The sequence below is a fragment of the Microcaecilia unicolor genome, chromosome 4, assembly GCF_901765095.1.
Source record: "Microcaecilia unicolor chromosome 4, aMicUni1.1, whole genome shotgun sequence".
Lineage (NCBI taxonomy): Eukaryota > Metazoa > Chordata > Amphibia > Gymnophiona > Siphonopidae > Microcaecilia > Microcaecilia unicolor.
The window spans coordinates 154,179,325-154,199,849 of NC_044034.1; the positions used below are offsets into that span (position 1 = coordinate 154,179,325).

Below are 20,525 nucleotides of genomic sequence, written 5' to 3' on the forward strand. Positions count from 1 at the left end.
ATTATACCAATTTGGACAACCCTTTGAGAAGGACATCCTTCTTCCGATTTATGTCAAGAGATTGGCGTCCTTCTCTTTCGAAAATGAGCCCAATAGCGGAATTAGAAAAGGTGCAGAGAAGGGCAACAGAAATGATAAAGGGGATGGGACTTCTCTAAGAGGAAAGGCTAAAGCAGCTGGGGCTCTTCAGCTTGCAGGAAAAACAGCTGAGGGAAGATATGATAGAGGTCTATAAAATAATGAGCGACGTGAAAGGTCTGTTTATGCTTTCCAAAAATACTGGGACTAGGGGGCATGCGATGAAGCTATAGAATGGTAAATTTAAAATGAATCAGAGAAAGGTTTTCGTCACTTAATGTGTAATTAAACTCTGGAATTAGTTTCCAGAGAATGTGGTAAAGGTGGTTAGCTTAGCTAGCGGCTTTATAAAATGTTTGGATGGCTTCCTAAAGGAGAAGTCCATAGACCATTACTAAAATGGACTTGGGGAAAATCCACTGCTTATTTCTGGAATAAGCAGCATAAACTGTTTTGTACTTTTTTGGGATCTTGCCAGGTATTTGTGACCTGGATTGGCCACTGTTGGAAACAGGATGCTGGACTTGATGGACCTTTGGTCTGTCCCAGTATGGCAATATTTATGTACTTAAACCCTAGTTATCTTGTTTAAAAAGCATGTTCTCCCTCCTCTACTCTTCACTACTTTGCCTTTACGCCAAGGTCATCTAGCACCAGTAATGCAGAAATTACTGGGAATCACTTATGATCCCTAGAGGAAGTGGAGGGGTTGGGGTGGAGAGGGACATAGATTCAAAGGTATATTAAGGGAATCTTTTAAGGGAAAGGGTTGTTTCTAAACTGGGTAAGCTGAATTTATTTAGTTTTAGTGTGTGATGTTGTAAAATAGCGTGAACTCAAACCAAATGGAAATGAAACAAAAATAATCCCTTCCCTCACCAATGACAAAAAAGGTACCTATGCACACCCTTACTAGGACTGTCTATCTTTGTTGTTCTCTAATCAGTGGTGTGTATTTCTAGGTAATAGTATTTAACTTAGCAGCTCCTTGCTAATGGTCTGTAAGCATTAGATAAGGCTAGGTTCTAGAACATGTCCTGAAAATCCATAGAAAAACTTTTACAATTTTTGTTTTGTTTTTTGCTGTTCAGGAGGCTGTGTAGTACTACAGTACACAACATTTATTTGTTCTAATTTTTTTCAAGTCTTTACTGTAAATAGTATTATTATATACCTTATTTATTTTTTTTAATCTTTATTGTGATTACAATGAATTCTGTGGCTAAGTGGACTAGACATATCTAATATAATAAAACGCACCGTGAACGTTCTGAAGACAACGTTATGAAGCCACTCAAACACTCCCTGGCTGTAGGGTTCGTGGATTCATGGTGTGAAGCCACCCAGCCGTCTCTGCCCCGCCCTCGCGTCAAACGTCATGACGTTGAGGGCGGAAAAAAAAAAAAATTCCGGCAGTGCAGCGTCAGGGAAGGAGGCGGCGCTCCCGACGTCTCTAGCCTTCCCTTCGCTGTGTTCCGCCTTCTTCTGACGTCAAGGATGACATCAGAAGAAGGCGGAACACAGCGAAGGGAAGGCTAGACGTCGGGAGCGCCGCCTCCTTCCCTGACGCTGCACTGCCGGAACCGCCACGGAGGTAAATTTAAAAAGAAGAAAAAAAAAGGGATGTTGGGGGGAGAGAAGAGGGTGGGCAGTAAAGTTGAACAATGGGATCGGGAGGGCAGGGGAGAAACGACAGCATGGATGCGAAGGGGGGGGGGCATGGATGCGAAGGGGGGGGGGAGAAGAGGGCGGGCCAGGCTGGGAGAGAGAGGAGCATGGATGCGAGGGGGGGTCATGGAAGGGAGAGAGGGGACTTGCTGGAAAAGGATGAATGGAGGCGGCAGGGGACAGAGGAGCATGGATTGGGAGGGCAGGGCTCAGGGAGAGAGGGGAATTGCTGGAAAGGGATGAATGGAGGGGCAGGGGACAGAGGAGCATGGATGGGCATGGATTGGGAGGGCAGGGCTCAGGGAGAGAGGGGAATTGCTGGATAGGGATGAATGGAGGGGGCAGGTGACAGAGGAGCATGGATGGGCATGGATTGGGAGGGCAGGGCTCAGGGAGAGGGGAATTGCTGGATAAGGATGAATGGAGGGGACAGATGGGCATGGATGGATATGGATTGCAGGGCAGGGCTCAGGGAGAGAGGGGAATTGCTGGATAGGGATGAATGGAGGGGGCAGGTGACAGAGGAGCATGGATGGGCATGGATTGGGAGGGCAGGGCTCAGGGAGAGAGGGGAATTGCTGGAAAAGGATGAATGGAGGGGGCAGGGGACAGATGGGCATGGATTGGGAGGGCAGGGCTCACACTCTCTCTCTCATATACAATGTCTTTCTGACTCTCACACACTCTGTCTCACACTGTATCACATTCACTCTCTATGTGCCACACAGTCACTCACACACTCACTTGGTCTCATACACTCACTCTCACAGAGAATCTGTGTCTCACACACACTCTCTCTCTCGCCCACACACACACACTCTCTCTCACACTGTGTCTCACATACACACTTGCACACACCCAGACTCACTCTCTCTCTCACACACACACACACACACACTCACACTTTCACTCTGACTCTCAAACAGTCACTCTCACATACACTCTCCCAAACATACACACTCCGAGGAAAACCTTGCTAGCGCCCGTTTCATTTGTGTCAGAAACGGGCCTTTTTTACTAGTATTTAAATAATAAATAAAATACCCAGGTAAATATATTTCAATATATTATACATAAAGATCAGCACAGTTTTAGATAAGAATACAGTCTTGAAACCTTATTATCGTCAGTATGTGTGATTGCGTCATGTCCCTTACCTCAACACAAGCGGCGTTCTCGGGCTGCACAGGGTCCAGTCGACACGCACACTTGACTGGCACAGCCCTGAGCCATGTGTGTATAGTTCTTCTCTGGCTTCAGGCTCCATGATTGCTTTGCTTCCATGCACCTGGCCCTGCTCTTCCTCTGCTTGGCTTCCCTTGCTTCTCTCCTATTGGTCTTCCGGTTCCTCCTTCTCCTGCTCTTGTCCTATGGCTGTGCCCCTTCTCCCTGCTGATGTCAGACGCCAGCACTTTATCAGCTGAGCTCTCCCTAGATTCCTTGCTTCGGCTTCTACTTTGGTAGGTGTTACTTGCTCAGTAGTTTGCTTCTCCTCTATTTTGTTCTTCGTTGCTGACTCTGCCTGTACCTGGATTACTCTTGTGTCTGCTGCCTGCCTACTGACCTTGCCTGTACCTGGATTACTCTTGTGTCTGCTGCCTGTCTACTGACCTTGCCTGTACCTGGATTACTCTTGTGTCTGCTGCCTGCCTACTGACTCTGCCTGTACCTGGATTACTCTTGTGTCTGCTGCCTGCCTACTGACCTTGCCTGTACCTGGATTACTCTTGTGTCTGCTGCCTGCCTACTGACCTTGCCTGTACCTGGATTACTCTCGTGTCTGCTGCCTGCCTATTGACTCTGCCTGTACCTGGATCACTCTCTTGCCCACTTCATGCTCCACCTCGTAAGCCCTGCAGGCCGCCCGCACCTAGGGGCTCAACCTCTGGGGAACGGCGGTCAGCACAGGTGAAACCCAGGGTTTTCAGGCCGCCAAGCAGAACCTGGTCCGAGTACCGGGCTCGGCAGCACTCTACTTGGTACAAGGACTCACAGGTCTGACAGTTTGATAATAGAGCTTGTGTACATCACAGCTACATTTGCTACAATAACACACCACATTTTGCTTTCTTGATTGATGGAAATAGAGGCTCGGAGGGTGGGTGATTATTTATTTTTTTTTTTTTACACAAGAACATTCCTTTCAAATACAATGGCACATGGATGTGCTCAACCTAGTTGTTAGATTGTGGGGGCCTCAAGGATCCACCTTGTCCACATTTCTATTTAATATTTAGGTGACTCTTGTTTTAGCCATTAAGCATCTTAGATGAACATAGAATTTACACTGCAAGCAGATAATTTATTACGTTTGCCTTCTCATCATACTGGAACCAATATTAGTTCCATTAAGTTAGTGCCTTGTTTTCTATTTCTTGCTATGTTTGTATGTCAGAATGATAGCTTTAACTCTGCTTCACAAATTATGTGGTCTGAGGTGTACTATGCTTATGATGTGGCCATAGATTTGAAAGCGGTTCAGGTAGCACTTTTAAAATTGTTCCTTATTCATCATCTTAAACCAGTGTTAGCCCCAGAGGACTTTAGGTCTGTTATGCAGGTTATGGTCACACCAACTGATGATTCTGGTAATCCAATATGTATGGAATTACAGAAAGTGACTGTATCACCATTAACTGATCTGCAGGAAGGTGTAAGATCATAATTAATCCCTCCTTTTAGGACATCTTATTCTATGGCCTATTGTCTTTATATTTATTGATGTCTATGTTTACTGTAAATCCACAGATAAATGTAAGGATCATCAGATTGTAAATATTTGTCAGTTTAGATGCTATTTTCAGTTTACAGAAGGACTTGCGTTGAAATTTTGGCTCAGAGTTTCCTCTTGGTTAGTTGGCTAGGGCTCTTGATACTCTGAAGGCAGCATTCACCCTGAGCTAGAGTAAAGATTTAGTAACACAGTAAATGACAGCAGATAAAGACTTATACGGTCCATCCAGTCTGCCCAACAAGATAAACTCATTTACATGGTATGCGATACTTTATATGTATACCCATTTGATTTGTCCTTGCCTTTCTCAGGGCACAGACCATAGAAGTCTACCCAGCACTGTTCTTGTACTAAATTCTGGAGCTAACGTTGAAGCCCCTTAAAATTTACACTCCAGCCCATCCCTATCTATTCAGTCACAATCAGGGCATAGACCGTAGAAGTCTGTCCAGCTCCCATTTTGTTTCCCAATTACCAATCTCCGCTAAGATTCCGCGGAACCATTCGTTCTAAACAGGATTCTTTTGTGTTTATCCCACGCATGTTTGAATTCCATTACTGTTTTCATCTCCACCTCCTCCCGCTGGAGGGCATTCCACATATCCACCACCCTCTCCATGAAAAAATACTTCCTGACATTAATCCTGAGTCTGCCCACCTTCAACCTCAGTTCATGTCCTCTAGTTCTACTGCTTTCCCGTCTCCAAAAAAGGTTCATTTGCGGATTAATACCTGTCAAATATTTGAACGTCTGAATCATGTCACCCCTGTTTCTCCTTTCCTCTAAGGTATACATGTTCAGGTCAGCAAGTCTCTCCTCGCATGGTTTGCAACGCAAATCCCATAGCATTCTTTGCACCACTTCCAGTCTTTTTACATCTTTAGCAAGATACGGCCTCCAAAACTGAACACAATATTCCAAGTGGGGCCTCACCAACCAGCAGAAGAAAGGAGGTGTTGATGCCCCTCTACAACGACTTGTACAGGGGCATCAACACCTCCTTTCTTCTGCTGTTTACGCTCCTCTCCATGTAGCCTAGCATCCTTCTGGCCATAGCTGTCACCTTATCGCATTGTTTCCTCACCTTTAGATCCTCAGACACCAACACCTCAAGGTCTCACTCCTTGAGTCGAGCTTACTAATCTGTCCCCTCCTATTCGGTATCTCTCTTTTGAGGTTCTGCACCCCAAGTACATCACTCTACACTTCTTGGCATTAAATTTTAACTCTTAACTTAAAAGAAACCTACAACCTTCATAAACCTTATATAAACGTGTTGCTTTAAGTGCAAACAGATATATTTTTTTTATCTTTTTTTTTTTAATATGCAATAGTGCTCAGTGAAAAAGGGCTATCCTGCAAGGTATCATACACAGTAAAAACTGTGTTATATTGCCCGGTCTGACATCATAGCACTCCAACCTCCCTCTCTCTATATATGATTGATCAGGTGTGCTGCTATTAACATCCTGTTTCATACACAATTCTCATAGAGGTGGGTAAGTTAGAAATCACTTTACTTATCTTCAAATATGGTGTCAAATGTCCTGACAGGAGTCCTTGCATTAAAGAAAGTTCATCCGCAAAGACGGCTGTAAACCGCAAGCATTTTCTAGTTTAAAGTCCATCAATCAGCAGTTCACAGTGTTTTAAATCTCCCATACCCCAGAATTTGTTACTTTGACTATTCTTATAAGGTTCGTAGATCCCTTCTCATCGTTTCTACTCCCTCCAGGGTATCCACTCTATTGCTATTTTCGTGTCATCCACAAAAAGGCACACCTTTCCTTCCAACCCTTCAGCAATATCTCCCACAAATATATTAAACAGAATAGGCCCCAGCACCGACCCCTGAGGAACTCCACTGCTCACCTTCCTTTCCTCCGAGCGGATTCCATTTATCACCATCCTCTGCCACCTGTCGGTCAACCAATTTCTTATCCACTTCACCACTTTCGGTCCTAAGTTCAACCCCTTCAGCTTATTCACTACTACTACTACTACTTAACATTTCTAAAGCGCTACTAGGGTTATGCAGCGCTGTACAATTTAACATAGAGGGACAGTCCCTGCTCAAGGAGCTTACAATCTAAAAGACAAGTGAACAGTCAATCCGAAAGAGGCAGACAAATTAGATTTCCGAACGGTAAGAGTTAGGTGCTGAACGAAGCATTGAAGAGGTGGGCTTTAAGCAACGACTTGAAGATGGGCAGGGAGGGGGCTTGGTGTAAGGGCTCAGGAAGGTTGATCCAAGCATGGGGTAAGGCGAGGCAGAATGAGCGGAGCCTGGAGTTGGCGGTGGTGGAGAAGGGTACTGAGAGGAGGGATTTGTCCTATGAACGGAGGTTTCGGGTGGGAACGTAAGGGAAGATGAGGGTAGAAAGGTAGTGAGGGGCAGCAGACTGAGTGCATTTGTAGGTAAGAAGGAGAAGCTTGAATTGAATGCGGTATCTGATTGGAAGCCAGTGAAGTGACCTGAGGAGAGGGGTGATATGAGTATATCGGTTCTGGCGGAATATAAGACATGCAGCAGAGTTCTGAACAGATTGAAGGGGCGATAGATGGCTAAGTGGGAGGTCGGTGAGGAGTAAGTTGCACTAGTCAAGGCGAGAGGTAATGAGAGCGTGGACGACAGTTCGGGTGGTGTGTTCAGAGAGGAAAGGGGGAATTTTGCTGATGTTAAAGAGGAAGAAGCGACAGGTCTTGGCTATCTGCTGGATATGTGCTGAGAAGGAGAGGGAGGAGTCTAAGATGACTCTGAGGTTGCGGGCAGATGAGACGGGGAGGATGAGGGTGTTATCAACTGAGATAGAAAGTGGAGGAAGAGGAGAAGTGGGTTTTGGTGGAAAGACGATGAGCTCGGTCTTGGACATGTTCAGTTTCAGGTGGCGGTTGGACATCCAGGCAGCAATGTCAGCTAGGCAGGCTGATACCTTTGCCTGGGTCTCAGCGGTGATGTCTGGTGTGGAGAGATACAGCTGGGTGTCATCAGCATAGAGATGATACTGGAAACCATGAGATGAGATCAGGGAGCCCAGGGAAGAGGTGTAGATTGAGAAGAGAAGGGGTCCAAGGACAGATCCCTGGGGAACGCCAACAGATAGCGGGGTGGGGGTGGAGAAAGATCCATGAGAGTGAACTCTGAAGGTGCGGTGGGAGAGATAGGAGGAGAACCAGGAGAGGACAGCGCCCTGGAACCCAAATGAGGACAGTGTGGCAAGAAGTAAGTCATGATTGACCGTGTCAAAAGCGGCAGATAGATCGAGGAGAATGAGGATGGAGTAGTAGCCTCTGGATTTGGCAAGGAACAGGTCATTACAGACTTTAGAGAGTGCTGTTTCTGTCGAGTGTAGAGGGCGAAAACCGGATTGAAGTAGATCGAGGATGGCATGAGAGGAGAGAAAATCAAGGCAGCGGCTGTGAACAGCATGCTCAAGTATTTTGGAGAGGAAGGGTAGGAGGGAGATGGGGCGGTAGTTGGAGGGACAGGTAGGGTCAAATGATGGTTTTTTGAGGAGAGGTGTGACTACAGCGTGCTTGAAGGTGTCGGGGACAGTTGCAGTGGAAAGAGAGAGGTTGAGGATATGACAGATGGAGGGGGTGACAGTATGAGAGATGATGTTAAGTAAGTTAGTGGGGATGGGGTCAGAAGAGCAGGTGGTGCATTTCGAAGAGGAAAGAAGGCGAGCGGTTTCCTCCTCGGTGATGTCAGGAAAGGAGGAGAAAGAGGCCTGGGTTTGTTGGTTGAGGGAGAGGGTTGACGGGTGAAGAGGAGAAGATGGCGTGGTAATGAACTCAAGGTTGATCTTTTGCACCTTGTCGCGGAAGTAATCAGCCAGTGGTTGAGGAGAGAGCGAGGGGGGGGGGGTGGGAGCGGAGGGCACTTTGAGGAGGGAGTTAAGGGTGGCGAAGAGACGACGGGGGTTGGAGCTGAGAGAATTGGTCAATTGGGTGTAATTGTAAATGGTCAATTGGCAAGGAATAGGGAGGAGTGGAAGGAGGATAGCATGAATTTGTAGTGAAGGAAGTCTGAATGGGTGCGAGATTTCCTCCAGAGGCGTTCAGCAGAACGGGTGCAGGAGCGAAGATAACGGATGCAAGGGGTCAGCCAAGGCTGGGGATTAGTACGCTTTGTGGGACGGGAGGTGGATGGTGCGAGGGTGTCCAGAGCAGAGGAGAGAGTGGCATTGTAGGCGGAAACAGCCTGGTCGACAGACTCGGAGGACATGACGGAGGGGAGGAGATTAGAAATACTAGAGGATAGGGTGGGAGGGTCAATAGCCTGAAGATTCCTGGAGGTAGTGGTTAAGGTTGGACGGGGCTGAGGGGGGGGGGGGTGAAGAAAAGTGAAGGTGATTAGGTGATGATTGGAGAGAGGAAGATCTGAGGCGTGGAAATTGGAGGAAGAGCCGGAAGAGGAGAGGACGAGGTCAAGACAATGGCCGTCTCGGTGAGTAGGGGTGGTGGAGCATAGCTGGAGTTTGAAGGAGGATGTTAGAGTGAGGAACTGAGAAGCGTGAGGGTCGGAATGGTCATCAACGTGTATATTAAAGTCTCCGAGAATGAGGGACAGAAATGAGGGTTCAAGTAAGACGGAAAGCCAGGCATCGAAGTCGGTGAGGAAGGAAGAGAGGGATTTATTAGGGGGGCGGTAAATGACTGCCACTCTGAGTGGCAATGGGTAGAATAGCCGGATGGAGTGTGCTTCAAAGGATGAGAAGCAGTGAGACTGCGGTAAGAGGAGGGGTTGGAAACTACAGGAGGGCGAGAGTAGTAGCCCGACGCCTCCACCGCGGCCAGCTGGGCGGGGAGTGTGGGAGAAGAGATAACCTCCATGACAAAGGGCCGCGACTGAGGCAGAGTCGTCAGGGGAGAGCCAGGTTTCAGTTAGGGCGAGCAGTTGAAGGGAACGAAAGATGAAGAGATCGTGGGTGAAGGACAGTTTGTTGCAGACCGAGTGGGTGTTCCACAAGGCACGAGAAGGGGAGGGAAGAGGGGGGGGGGGAGGAGGGGAATAGAAACGAAATTGGAGACATCACGGAATCGTTTGCATGGATAGGATGAGGACATGTTGGGGGGGCCTGGATTAGGATTAATGTCTCCCGCAGATAGCAGGAGGAGGAGCAAGAGGGTGCGGAGGAGGGTGGGGGAGGTCCGGCGACGAAGGTGATGAAGACGGGGTGCACTAAGGAGGAATGGTGATGGGTTAATGGCAGGAAGGAAGTGTTGAAGGTTAAGAGCTAGGAAGGAGGAGGGGGACAAGAGAGATGGAGAGGTGGTGAGGGATGGGGGTGAATAGGGTATTGCCGTAGCGATTAGGACGGGAGGGGACATGGGTGGGCAATGAGTTCCTGCGGTAGACAGCGGTGGGGGGAGGGCAAAAAGATTAGGAAGAGACAGGGCAAGGAAGAGAATGTGGACAGGGGCCATAAGTAGTGATTGTGGTGTAACAGGTGTATTTGTAGTGACAGAGGTGAGAACGGGGATGCTGGATTGGAGGCTTGGAATTGGTGGAATTGATGGACTGGGGAGCAGGTAAGTCAATGGCTGACAAGTTAGCAAGCAGGCAAGAAAGGCAATGGCTGCCAAGCTAGCAGGCGGGCTGGAACAGGCTGGTGCAGATGGACAGGAACGAACAGGGAGAAGCAGGGAGAAGCTGGGGAGCAGGTAAGTCAATGGCTGACAAGTAAGCAGGCGGGCTGGAGCATACTGGACTGGACTGGAGCAAGCAAGGAGAAGCTGGCACAAGCAGGCTGGAGCAGATGGACAGGAACAAGCTGGTGCAGATGGACAGGATCGAGCAGGTAGAAGCTGGAGCAAGCAAGCAAGCAAGCAGGCAGGCAAGTAAGGCAGTGGCTGCCAAGCTAGCAGGCGGGCTGGAACAGGCTGGTGCAGATGGATAGGAATGAGCAGGGAGAAGCTGGGGAGCAGGTAAGTCAATGGCTGACAAGTTAGCAAGAAGGCAAGTAAGTCAATGGCTGACAAGCTAGCAGGCGGGCTGGAGCAGACTGGACTGGAGCAAGCAAGGAGAGGCTGGAGCAGATGGACAGGATCAAGCAGGTAGAAGCTGGAGCAAGCAGGCTGGAGCAGGTGTACTGGAGCAGGCAGGCTGGAACAAGCAGGGAGAAGCTGGTTCAGGCGGACTGGAGCACGCTGGAGCAGATGTACTGGAGCAAGCAGGACTGGAACAAGTAGGGAGAAGCTGGAACAGGCAGACTGGAACACTGGAGCAAGCAGGGGAAGCTGGATTGGCGGACTGGAACAAGCTGGGATCGGGCGGACTGGAACAAGCTGGGATCAATCAGACTGGAAGGAGCCCGGATCAGGCAGATCAGGCGCGGATCAGGCGGACTGGAGCACACTAGAGCATTTGGACTGGAACAAGCAGGCTGGAGCAGATGGACTGGAGCAGGCAAGGGGGAAGCTGGATCGGCGGACTGGAACAAGCTGGGATCAGGCGGAATAGAACAGGCTGGGATCAGGCAGGCTGGAACAAGCTCAGATCAGGCGGACTGGAACCGCTTGGATCGGGCAGACTGGAACAAACAGGGGGGAAGCTGGATTGGCGGTCCCCTCAGCTTTGCAGCGGTCTAGCTCCTCCGGGGAGTATCTGCAGGTTCGGTTCGGGAGCGGGACCTCGTGGCTAATTCCGCCAGGCCTTCAGACAGCGCTGTCTATCAGATACAGCAGGTCTCAGCACGGCTGTCTCTACAACCGACCGCCACGTGTCTGCCTGCTGGGGCTGCGGGTAATTCAGCATTCGCTCCCAGGATGTGTTCTGCCTTATTTCGTCGCTGCAGTGGTGCAGCCTCTCTCGGGTCTGGGCTCCGTCTTTCGCCCGTCTCCTCATTTACTGGTTTAGGGGATTGGTCACTCCGCATCCACTCTTCCTTGTGGCTTCCGCTCGTGTCAGCAGGGAGAGGACGATCGCTTCTTTTGGGTCTGAGCACCGTTGCTCGTGTTCGTCACCTCCTGCTGGGCCACTCAGCTCTGCACTACCACGTCTTCGGGGTGTTCACGGCCCTCCGCTCGGCGAGGGGTCTTGGGTCCTCTTACGTTCCCGAGATGTCAGGGAACACAGAGATTTATGGAACCCAGGAGGAGCTCAGGTTACTGAAATCATTCAGGTCGCCTCCGAGGCTGGTCCTGGCCTGGGTCTAATGTGGTCTCTCCCCGTTTCACACGGGTCTCGCACTGTCGTGGCTCGGTTAAACCAGTTCCAGCAGAGGTGGTGTCTCTCCCGACCTCTAGTAGCCTCGGTCTCCCGGTCTCAGTGCCCTCAGCGGGCTTGGGATCCGTAAGGTCTGCTTTGGTCTGGGGAGCTCGTCACTGGGCTACTGGTCGGTCGGCCATCTTATTCAACTTCACAAGTCTTCTGTGGGAAACCGTATCAAAGGCTTTGCTGAAGTCCAAGTAGATTACATCTAGCGCACGTCCTTCATCCAGTTCTTTGGTCATCCAGTCAAAGAAGTCAATAAGATTTGTTTGGCAGGATTTTCCTTTGGTAAAGCTATATTGCCTTGGGTCCTGTAACCTGTCAACTTCTAGAAAGTTAACTATCCTTTCTTTCAGCAGCGACTCCATTATTTTTCCTACCAATGACGTGAGACTTACCAGTCTGTACTTTCCCACTTCTTCCGTCTCCACTTTTGTGAAGAGGGACCACATCCGCCATCTCCAATCCAGCGGAACCTCTCCCATCTCTAAAGATCTATTAAATAAATCTTTAAGAGGTCCTGCCAGGACCTTCCTTAGTTCCCTCAGTATCCTGGGATGTATCCCATCCGGCCCCATAGCTTTGTCCACCTTCAGATTCTCAAGCTATTTATAAACTCTTTCTTCCGTAAATGACGCAGTATCCACTCCATTCCTAGACGTTCCCTCGGCAGCTGACTGCGGTCCTTCTCCAGGATTTTCCTCCGTGAACAACGAAGAAAAATAACAGTTTAGAATGTTCACTTTATCTTCATCACTCTCCACATAACTGTTCTCATTATCTATCAGTCTCACAATTCCATTCCTATCTCTTCTCCTTTCTCCAATATATCTGAAAAAGGTCTTGTCATCTCTCTTTACATCTTAGCCATTTTTCTTCCGCTTGCGCTTTCGCTAGCTGTATTTTCCTCTTCGCTTCTTTGAGTTTAATCCAATAATCTTTTTTGTGATCCTCTCGTTGTGTTGTTTTGTATTTCTTGAACAAAGCCTCTTTTACTCTTATTTTTTCAGCTACTTGTTTGGAGAACCATATAGGCTTCCTGCTTCTCTTGTTTTTGTTTACTTTCCTCACAAAAAGATCAGTTGCAATATTTAGAGCAGTCTTTAGCTTGGACCACTGTTTGTCCACATTTTCTGCGCCTTCCCACGCCAACAGCAATTTCTTCAGGTATTCCCCCCATTTTATCCAAATCAGTATGTCTGAAATCCAGTACTTTGTGTTTTGTGCATCTGCATTCCACCCTTATTTCAAACCATATGGTGTGATGATCACTATTACATAGGTGGGCACCCACCTGGATATTGGAAACACTACCCCCATTCATGAGCACTAGATCCAGCATCGACCCTTCTCTCATGAGTTCCGTCACCATTTGTCTGAGCAAGGCACTTTGACAGGCATCCACAATCTCCCTACTTCTTTCCGATTCCGCAGATGGGACGTTCCAATCCACATCAGACAAATTGAAATCTCCCAACAGTAGCATCTCCCCTTTCATACCAATCTTTTGAATATCTTCTATCAGATCCTTGTCTAACTTCTCAGTTTGTGCAGGAGGTCTGTAGATAATTCCCGTGTGGATACAGGTTCAGTCTTTTCTTTCCAGGACGATCCATAAAGCTTCTTCTTTTCCCCAGGTTCCCCGCATTTCAGCCACTCTGATATAGTCTCTCACATACAGAGCCACTCCTCCACCTCTTCGGCCCTCTCTATCCTTCCTAAAAAGATTATAGCCTGGTATGGTCACATCCCATTCATGGGAATCGTTGAACTACATCTCCATAATAGCAACAATATCCAAGTTTTCTTCAAACATCAGGGTTTGCAAGTCTTGAACCTTTTTACTTAGACTACGAGCATTTGTGCACATAGTTTTCCATGTGCTTAGTAAGTTTAGGTGGTCTACTATATTTACATGACCTTTCCCTCTGCCATCATGTTTATCCCGGGGGTGACTTTCTGAAATCCCTTGTTTCCTTTTGTCACCCCTACCCTCTAGTTTAAATGTCTAGAAACATATTGTCTGAATTTCTTTCCAAGGATCCTTTTTTCCATCACAGAAAGATGTAGCCCATCATTACAGTACAGCCTGTTATTTTTCCATGTATTACTCCATGCTCCTATGTATCTAAAACCTTCTTCTTTACACCAAGACTCAAGCCACTTATTGAATTCCTCTGTTTTGCGTAGTCTTTCCCCTCCCCTGCCCCACATAGGAATTACTTCAGAAAAGCCACAGTGTGAAGAAGTTAAGAAAGAAAAACCACACCAAAATCTTAGCACTTTTTTTTTTTAGAGAGGAACATCAGGAGCAGTTTCCTATGCTGCTGGTTTCCATGCATTTTGCATGCTTACAGTGTTAAACTTTAACATGGTAGGTTTTTTTGGTACATTTTTTCACACTAAAATCTTTACTACACTGGAAGATTAGTGTTGGAAAATCTCAAGTAAAGGATAACACAGTTTATTACATCAGCCACTAAACTGGAAGCAGCAATAAACTTCCCAGTAAAAGAGAAAGAAAGAAGCATTCTAACTCCACATTTTAGATATCAATCAACCAGTATAACGGAAGAGGAACTGCTAAATTCACCTAAGATACCAAATCAAAATAGTCTGAATTTGTTTTGTTTTTTTTAATCTTCAGGTGTGCGAGCACTTCCTGCATGAAATGAAAGAGGAGGAACGTCAGAGGCTGTGTCAGAATATTGCAAATAGTCTTCAGCATGCTGAGCCCTTCATCCAGGAAAGAGCTGTAAGTGACACTTTATTGTCCATCATATGATCAACATCTAGTGAACATTTTTGTGTTACAGGGATGTTAAACAGATGCTTTAATGCAGTGCGACCTCACAGCTATTTGGCTTTCCAGGATATCCACAACAAATATACACATGATTTATTTTTTCATTCGAGACTCAGTATATGTAAATACATATTTTGTATATTGCAAGTATCCATGCTATGGAGCAATCATGACAGGTTTGGCAAATCCTGCTCTAGGGCTTGACCCAAAAATAAATAAATAAATCAATAAATAAACTTTTTGGTGATTAAGTCCTAAAGAATCAATTTTCTAAGGGCTAATGTAACTAACTTAGCAGCCTATTTACCAAAGTTGCACTAAGCAGTTCACATGTTAATTATTCCTTGCTGTTAATGCCCAAGCTTGACAGTATACACTAATTACCACATGCAGAACGGAACACATAATGGGTGCGAATGAGATGTAGAAACAGAGAAAATGATGTCAGACAAAACCAACTTACTTACCTCGAGCAGGTGTTGCCCATGGATAGCAGAATACAAGTCCTGAGGGGCACATGACCAAAAGCAAATGTGAGCGCTAGAGGTCAATAGCACCCTACTAGTACCCACATTTGCTTTCGCCTGATGATCAGAGCTGGCCAACGTGTGAAACAACGCGCTCGCCAGCTCTGATTGCTAATTTCATGCAAATGCATGCAAACGAGGGTCTCCCACATTCCTCCATAATGATCAATGGGCAGCATGCTAAAGAAGGGTGCTGCTCCTGCTGCAAACCCTTCACCAGCTTGGAGCTGGTGTTATAGTTTGCCAGCAATGGAGGAATGGGGGAGACCCACTAAAGAGGTTTCACAGGTCTGGGATTTTCTCCCGGACCTGTAAAACCTTTAGTCTGCCTGCCCCCCCACCCCCGTCCGTGGCCTATCTTGTTGTAATAGATGCAGGCGAGAGGAACTACCACTCCCTTACTCCTCTTCAGGCGCCTCCTCAAAATGGCAGTGTCCTGCCCTGCCCATCCTGGGATGTGCTGGGCAGGGCTTAACTCTTATATGGAAGTTAACCCTGCCCAATTAATCCCAGGGTGCACCAGGCAGGGTAGAGCATGGCATTGCCATTTTGAGGAGGTGCCCAAAGAGGAGTGAGTACTAGTCCCTCTCTCCTCCAACTACTACAACAAGGTAGGCCACGGGCAGGGGGATAGGGGAGTTGTCAGGAGAGAGGGATAGTAGTCCACTGGACCACCAGGACATTTTTGCTTAATGTGGGGGAGGGGGGAAAGCTATCAGTCCCACTGGACCACCAGGGTTTTGCTCCAGGCCTTATGTTGGGGGGGGGGGGGGGGGTTAGGCTTAGGCTAGGAGAAAATCCTGGACATGTCAAACCTTTTCTGCTGTTTGACAGGTCTGGGCTTTTGACAGCCTGGACCAGTCAAACAAGTGCGGGAGGACTGCACCTGAGCATACTCCCACACTTCATCCCTTTGATCAGAACTAATAGTATGCCTAAATTTGCATGCTATTAGTTCTGATCATAGGGGCATTATAGCCCCATGATGTTCCAGGGCTACTTTTAGAGCGCTGTTTGGAACATGGGGCTTCTGATCATAGGCCTCTTATAGAATGGGTGACACTACTGGCTGAACTTGCATAGGGAATCATATCCAGCTAAGAGGGAGGGGAATTGATCAATTTGGGCTACTGTTTAAACAAAATAATATAAAAAAGAAAATAGTCACAGAAGGCTCACATCTCTGCAGATCATTCAGAAATACATTTCCAACTGGAAAATGCTTTATTTTGGGAATGTTGCCTATACCAAATTACTGTTTGCCACGAAACACCTAGCCACACACCTGGACCTACCCTGCGGCCTCTTAGAGGGTCTATCCCCAGCACAGCTCAGGTCCATCTGCACCTACTGCTTGTGCTCTACACTAGCATCCTCCTCCCACCGACTGGGTTCCAACCGCTTCTGGGTGAGTATCCCACTCTCAAATTATCCCCAGTGATCCCACAGTTCCCAGAAATCACTCACAGACTCAACACACAAACCACCAGGATTCTTAGTCAGTCCAGACAAGCAGAGGAAATAAACTAGAAATGTTTATGGTCATGAAAAATTAGAACAGTGAACAGAAAAGTTGCAATCAGCAAAACAATAACAGTTAACTGAAAGATGGATCAATTATAACACTATCTAAACATTTGTTTACTAGCTACACAGTACCTGGAGAGATCAGGACATATTGCTGCTCACAGGTTATCAAATATGTTCACAGGGCCTCAGCAAAGAGATCCTTCTCTCTTTTCTCCCTGGCTAAGAATGGGACAAAAGCCGGTACATCCTAGATAAATTTGAGCTCCTGGGCCAATCAAAACCCAGAACAAGTTTTGAAAGTATACTGCATCTTACTTCCTATCTTTGTCAGACTAAAGAATGAACTGTCATTCCTCTAAACCAGCTTTAAACATAAACATTCATCAACTACTGGCCAAACTTGAGAAATATACTTCAAGAAATAATATAGTTTACAGGCTTAAAACCCTCTGTTTAGTCACACTGTTGTTATAGAGGAGCCATTTTGGTCTTTATCTGCCATGAAATACTATGTTACTGTGTTACTTGATGGTGGTATAGGGGCCCAGGCTCTTTGTCATTGAGAACAATGAATAAACAATCAACCAACCAATAGAAGACAGATACTTATATAAAAAAGATAATCTTATTGTTACCCAGTGTTTTTTTCCCCACCTTATCAGGTGAAGAATTTCATGGCTGTTCATCAGGATTATGGAGATCGTGTCCGGTCACTGCTACCTCAACTCAGTGGAAAGATGAGAATGTAGGTAAATGAAGTCCTTCATTTATTATCATGATGTCAGAACAAAGTGTAAATGAGGGGGAGGGGGTTTGGAATGCTATAATTGGCATTGTTAAAAAAACTGCTTCTAAGAAGAGCTGTATGGAGGCCAATTTTCCTATTAATTGGACTATTTTTTTTCTTTTTACTCATACTGCTGCAGCTATGAGCTGGAAAAGAATTATCAGGAAGTTTAAGCATATGGCATGCTATTGTGAGCATATATAGTTTGCCAGATTTCAGAAAACCCAATACTTGCATGAAATTCCAGAATTACATGTGGAAACCTGGATAACTTTGTGGAAGGATTGTCATGGTTAGATGAATACAAAGCACCCTTCTCAAACTGGCTAACAATCCTGCTGGCCCACTTCTTTAGCCCAGTTTCCAACTGCCTGCCATTACTGCTCCTCGGACATTACCCTTCCTTCTACTCTCTAACTGCTCTGGACTTACCTTGCATACCCATTCTCAGGAACCTCTCTTTCCCTAGTCACCTTCTATCCTGTTACTTCTCCTCAGGCTATCCCTCTCCCTCTCAAGTCATGCTTCAGTTGCATCGGTCTACTGCGTCAGTTTCATGTGCTTAAGTGTTTTCTGCTCAGCATGGGTCATGAGCTAGAGAGGTCTCATTCCTTCTAGCACAATGCAGTCCCCAGGAGCAATAACTCTTAGCACTCTGATCTCCTAAGCTGTGGAATTCAGTGCATCTGGCAGGTTGATGGAGTTAGAATGCTGGCTACATATGAACACAGCAAGAGTAGGTACCCATATTCCCTTCAGTTACTCCTCTTTTCTTTAGCACTTGCTACCCATCTAGAAAAGAAATGCATGTTTAGAAGAGCAGCTAGGGGGACTAGAATCACATACTTCCAATTTGCGTTGGTGCAGCCGACCTGCGGACTCTTTCTGCCAGCTGGATTTGAGTAGATCTTAATGGGATGGGTCAGGGCTAAAGGAGTCCGATGCAGAGTCTAATCCCACAGAGATTTTAAGCAGCTATAAATGCTTTCTACTTGCTAAGAACATTATATGCTATTTACATTCAGTATCTAACAACCAGAACTGTGACAACTGGTGGTCATTGTTTTTTCAATTTTTTTGAACCCGTGTGACATTTTTTGCAAAACTACTGTTTGAAAAATCTGCATGTTCAGTGTTATAATTCAACATCATATCTCTGCAATAATGGCAAATGCATTGACATCAGCATATAAACTTGACTTTGCTATTTGTATATTAATGTGTTTATGACAGCATATGAGGGGTACGTGTAATATACCTAATTGTGTTTACCTTTTAGGTTGCATTTATAAAATACAGCCAACATCCATCATTTTGCCAGCCTATGGAGGACAAGTCTGTGCAGCAATTCGCTACCATTACAATGAGGATTGTTTGGGCTCCATTAATATATAATGTTATCATAGAGTATCATAGAAAAATGTCCAATATAACATTTCATGCAATAGTAAACAGTGTTTTAACCCCATGCCTGGTCATCAAAATTCAGCGAAGCATGAAATGAACCACCATGATTACTTATTGTAACTTGGTATCATTTTAAAAGAAAAGCAAACTATTGATTTATGCATTTGCAAATGTATTACTAAGTGTAAATAGGTATGAAGCCCCATTTTACATAAGAGTGTAGAGATTGGAATTGAGACGTCCAGGTTGGGGTGTACTCTGTTCCAGGGTATTTTTTTAAAGGGCCTATCATGCATAAATAGCTGTAGGACTGCATTTGCTGAACATGCAGGAGCAGCCATTTAAAAAAATGTATGTTGAAAAAATGAACACCACAAATCTGGTTGCTTCCACATGGAGCTGCTGGCACTTAGATGTGGTAGTGCAGATTTCACAACTTCTCACAACTGTAAGTGTTGACACTCCCGCATGTAGCTACTTTACAAACCTACACACATAAGTGCCATTGAGGCTACAATTTTACACACATAAGTGTACTGAGGCTTAAATTTTAGCATGGTTTCATTGTGAAGGCAGAAATAAACTATATGGGATTACAGAGAATGACTACCCTAATCCATTTTTTAAACCTACACTTGCTGTCAAACAGTGCTGATGCGGAACTTTTTCCCTATTTGCATGTATTCCCTTTGTGAAATGGGGAGTACACATGTACATTTTAGACCTGTCCAACCATGCCCCTAGAAATCTCTGTGTGTAAATAGTGGCTTTCTGAAATTGTTTTTTACACATATATGTGATATATATACACATGTAAATCTGTAGTTTCCCTTTAAAAGCAGGAAAATACAAAGTTTGTGACTTAAAGTGTCTGTGTGCACTTGCTATTTGTGGGAGAGGAAAATGAACATGCATACTTTTGGAAATCATACAGATGAGTGCTATTTGAATCTCCTTTTTTAAAGATGCCCACAAATAGCTCTTGTTAAAAAGCAGCTAAGAATATCTACACTATGGCAGCCACACATAGTTGTAGCCTGGAGTAGCCTAGTGGTTGGTGCAGGCCCATAACCTACTCTGTTACACTTGTGGTGGAAAATGTGAGCCCTCCAAACACACCAAAAACCTACTGTACCCACATATAGGCGACACCTGCAGCTATAAGGGCTATTGCAGTGATGTACGGTTTTTGGTGAGTTTTGGAAGGCTCACTATTCAGTATAAGGGGTTAACGGTGAGATGTGCATCTGGGACCTTTTAGGTGAACTCCACTGTAGTGCTCCCTAGGGTGTCCCACTGCTCTGCTGGGATGTCTGTGTGACCAAATCTAATAAGAATGCTGGCTCCTCCTACATCCTAAAGGCTTGATTTTGTGCATTTTTCACTTGGATGTTTTTCTTTTTCCTTTTTCAAAAATGGTCCAAAAAGATAGCTGCATGGAGCACAACTTCATCTAGGAAATGACCATTTTTAAAAGAAAAAAAAAAAAGACATTTTGCAGGTTTGAAAATGGTCCATGAGGGCATTTATGATATGATGTCCAAATCCAATTATGGATGTTTTGCGAAAAAACAACCAAAAGCCAGTGCCACAAATGGCAATTTTCGAAGCAGAAAAACATCTATTGCCCTGTTTTTTTTTACATTTTTGTGCTCAGTGTCTCTTTCTTTTAGGGCTAAATAAAAGTGTCTGGGGGGGGGGGGGGGGGGGGGAGGAACCACACATTGAAAAGTCTGAGGGCCAGCAATCCTATTAGACTAGCCACACAGAC

The 20,525-nt window shown here is 46.0% G+C and overlaps 1 protein-coding gene across 2 annotated transcripts in view; it reads left to right on the forward strand.

Moving 5' to 3' along the window:
* LOC115468788 (catalase-like) overlaps positions 1-19,865 on the forward strand; it is a 60,554-nt gene extending 40,689 nt beyond the window's left edge. Inside the window, exons 11-13 of one of the 2 annotated variants that reach the window (XM_030200785.1) lie at positions 14,345-14,452; positions 17,223-17,309; positions 18,627-19,865. In XM_030200785.1, coding sequence (XP_030056645.1) covers positions 14,345-14,452; positions 17,223-17,309 — 195 coding nt within the window. In that variant the 3' untranslated portion in view covers positions 18,627-19,865. The remainder of the gene's footprint in view (positions 1-14,344; positions 14,453-17,222; positions 17,310-18,626) is intronic. The other variant, XM_030200784.1, reaches the window with a different exon arrangement.
* Positions 19,866-20,525: the final 660 nt, after the last annotated feature.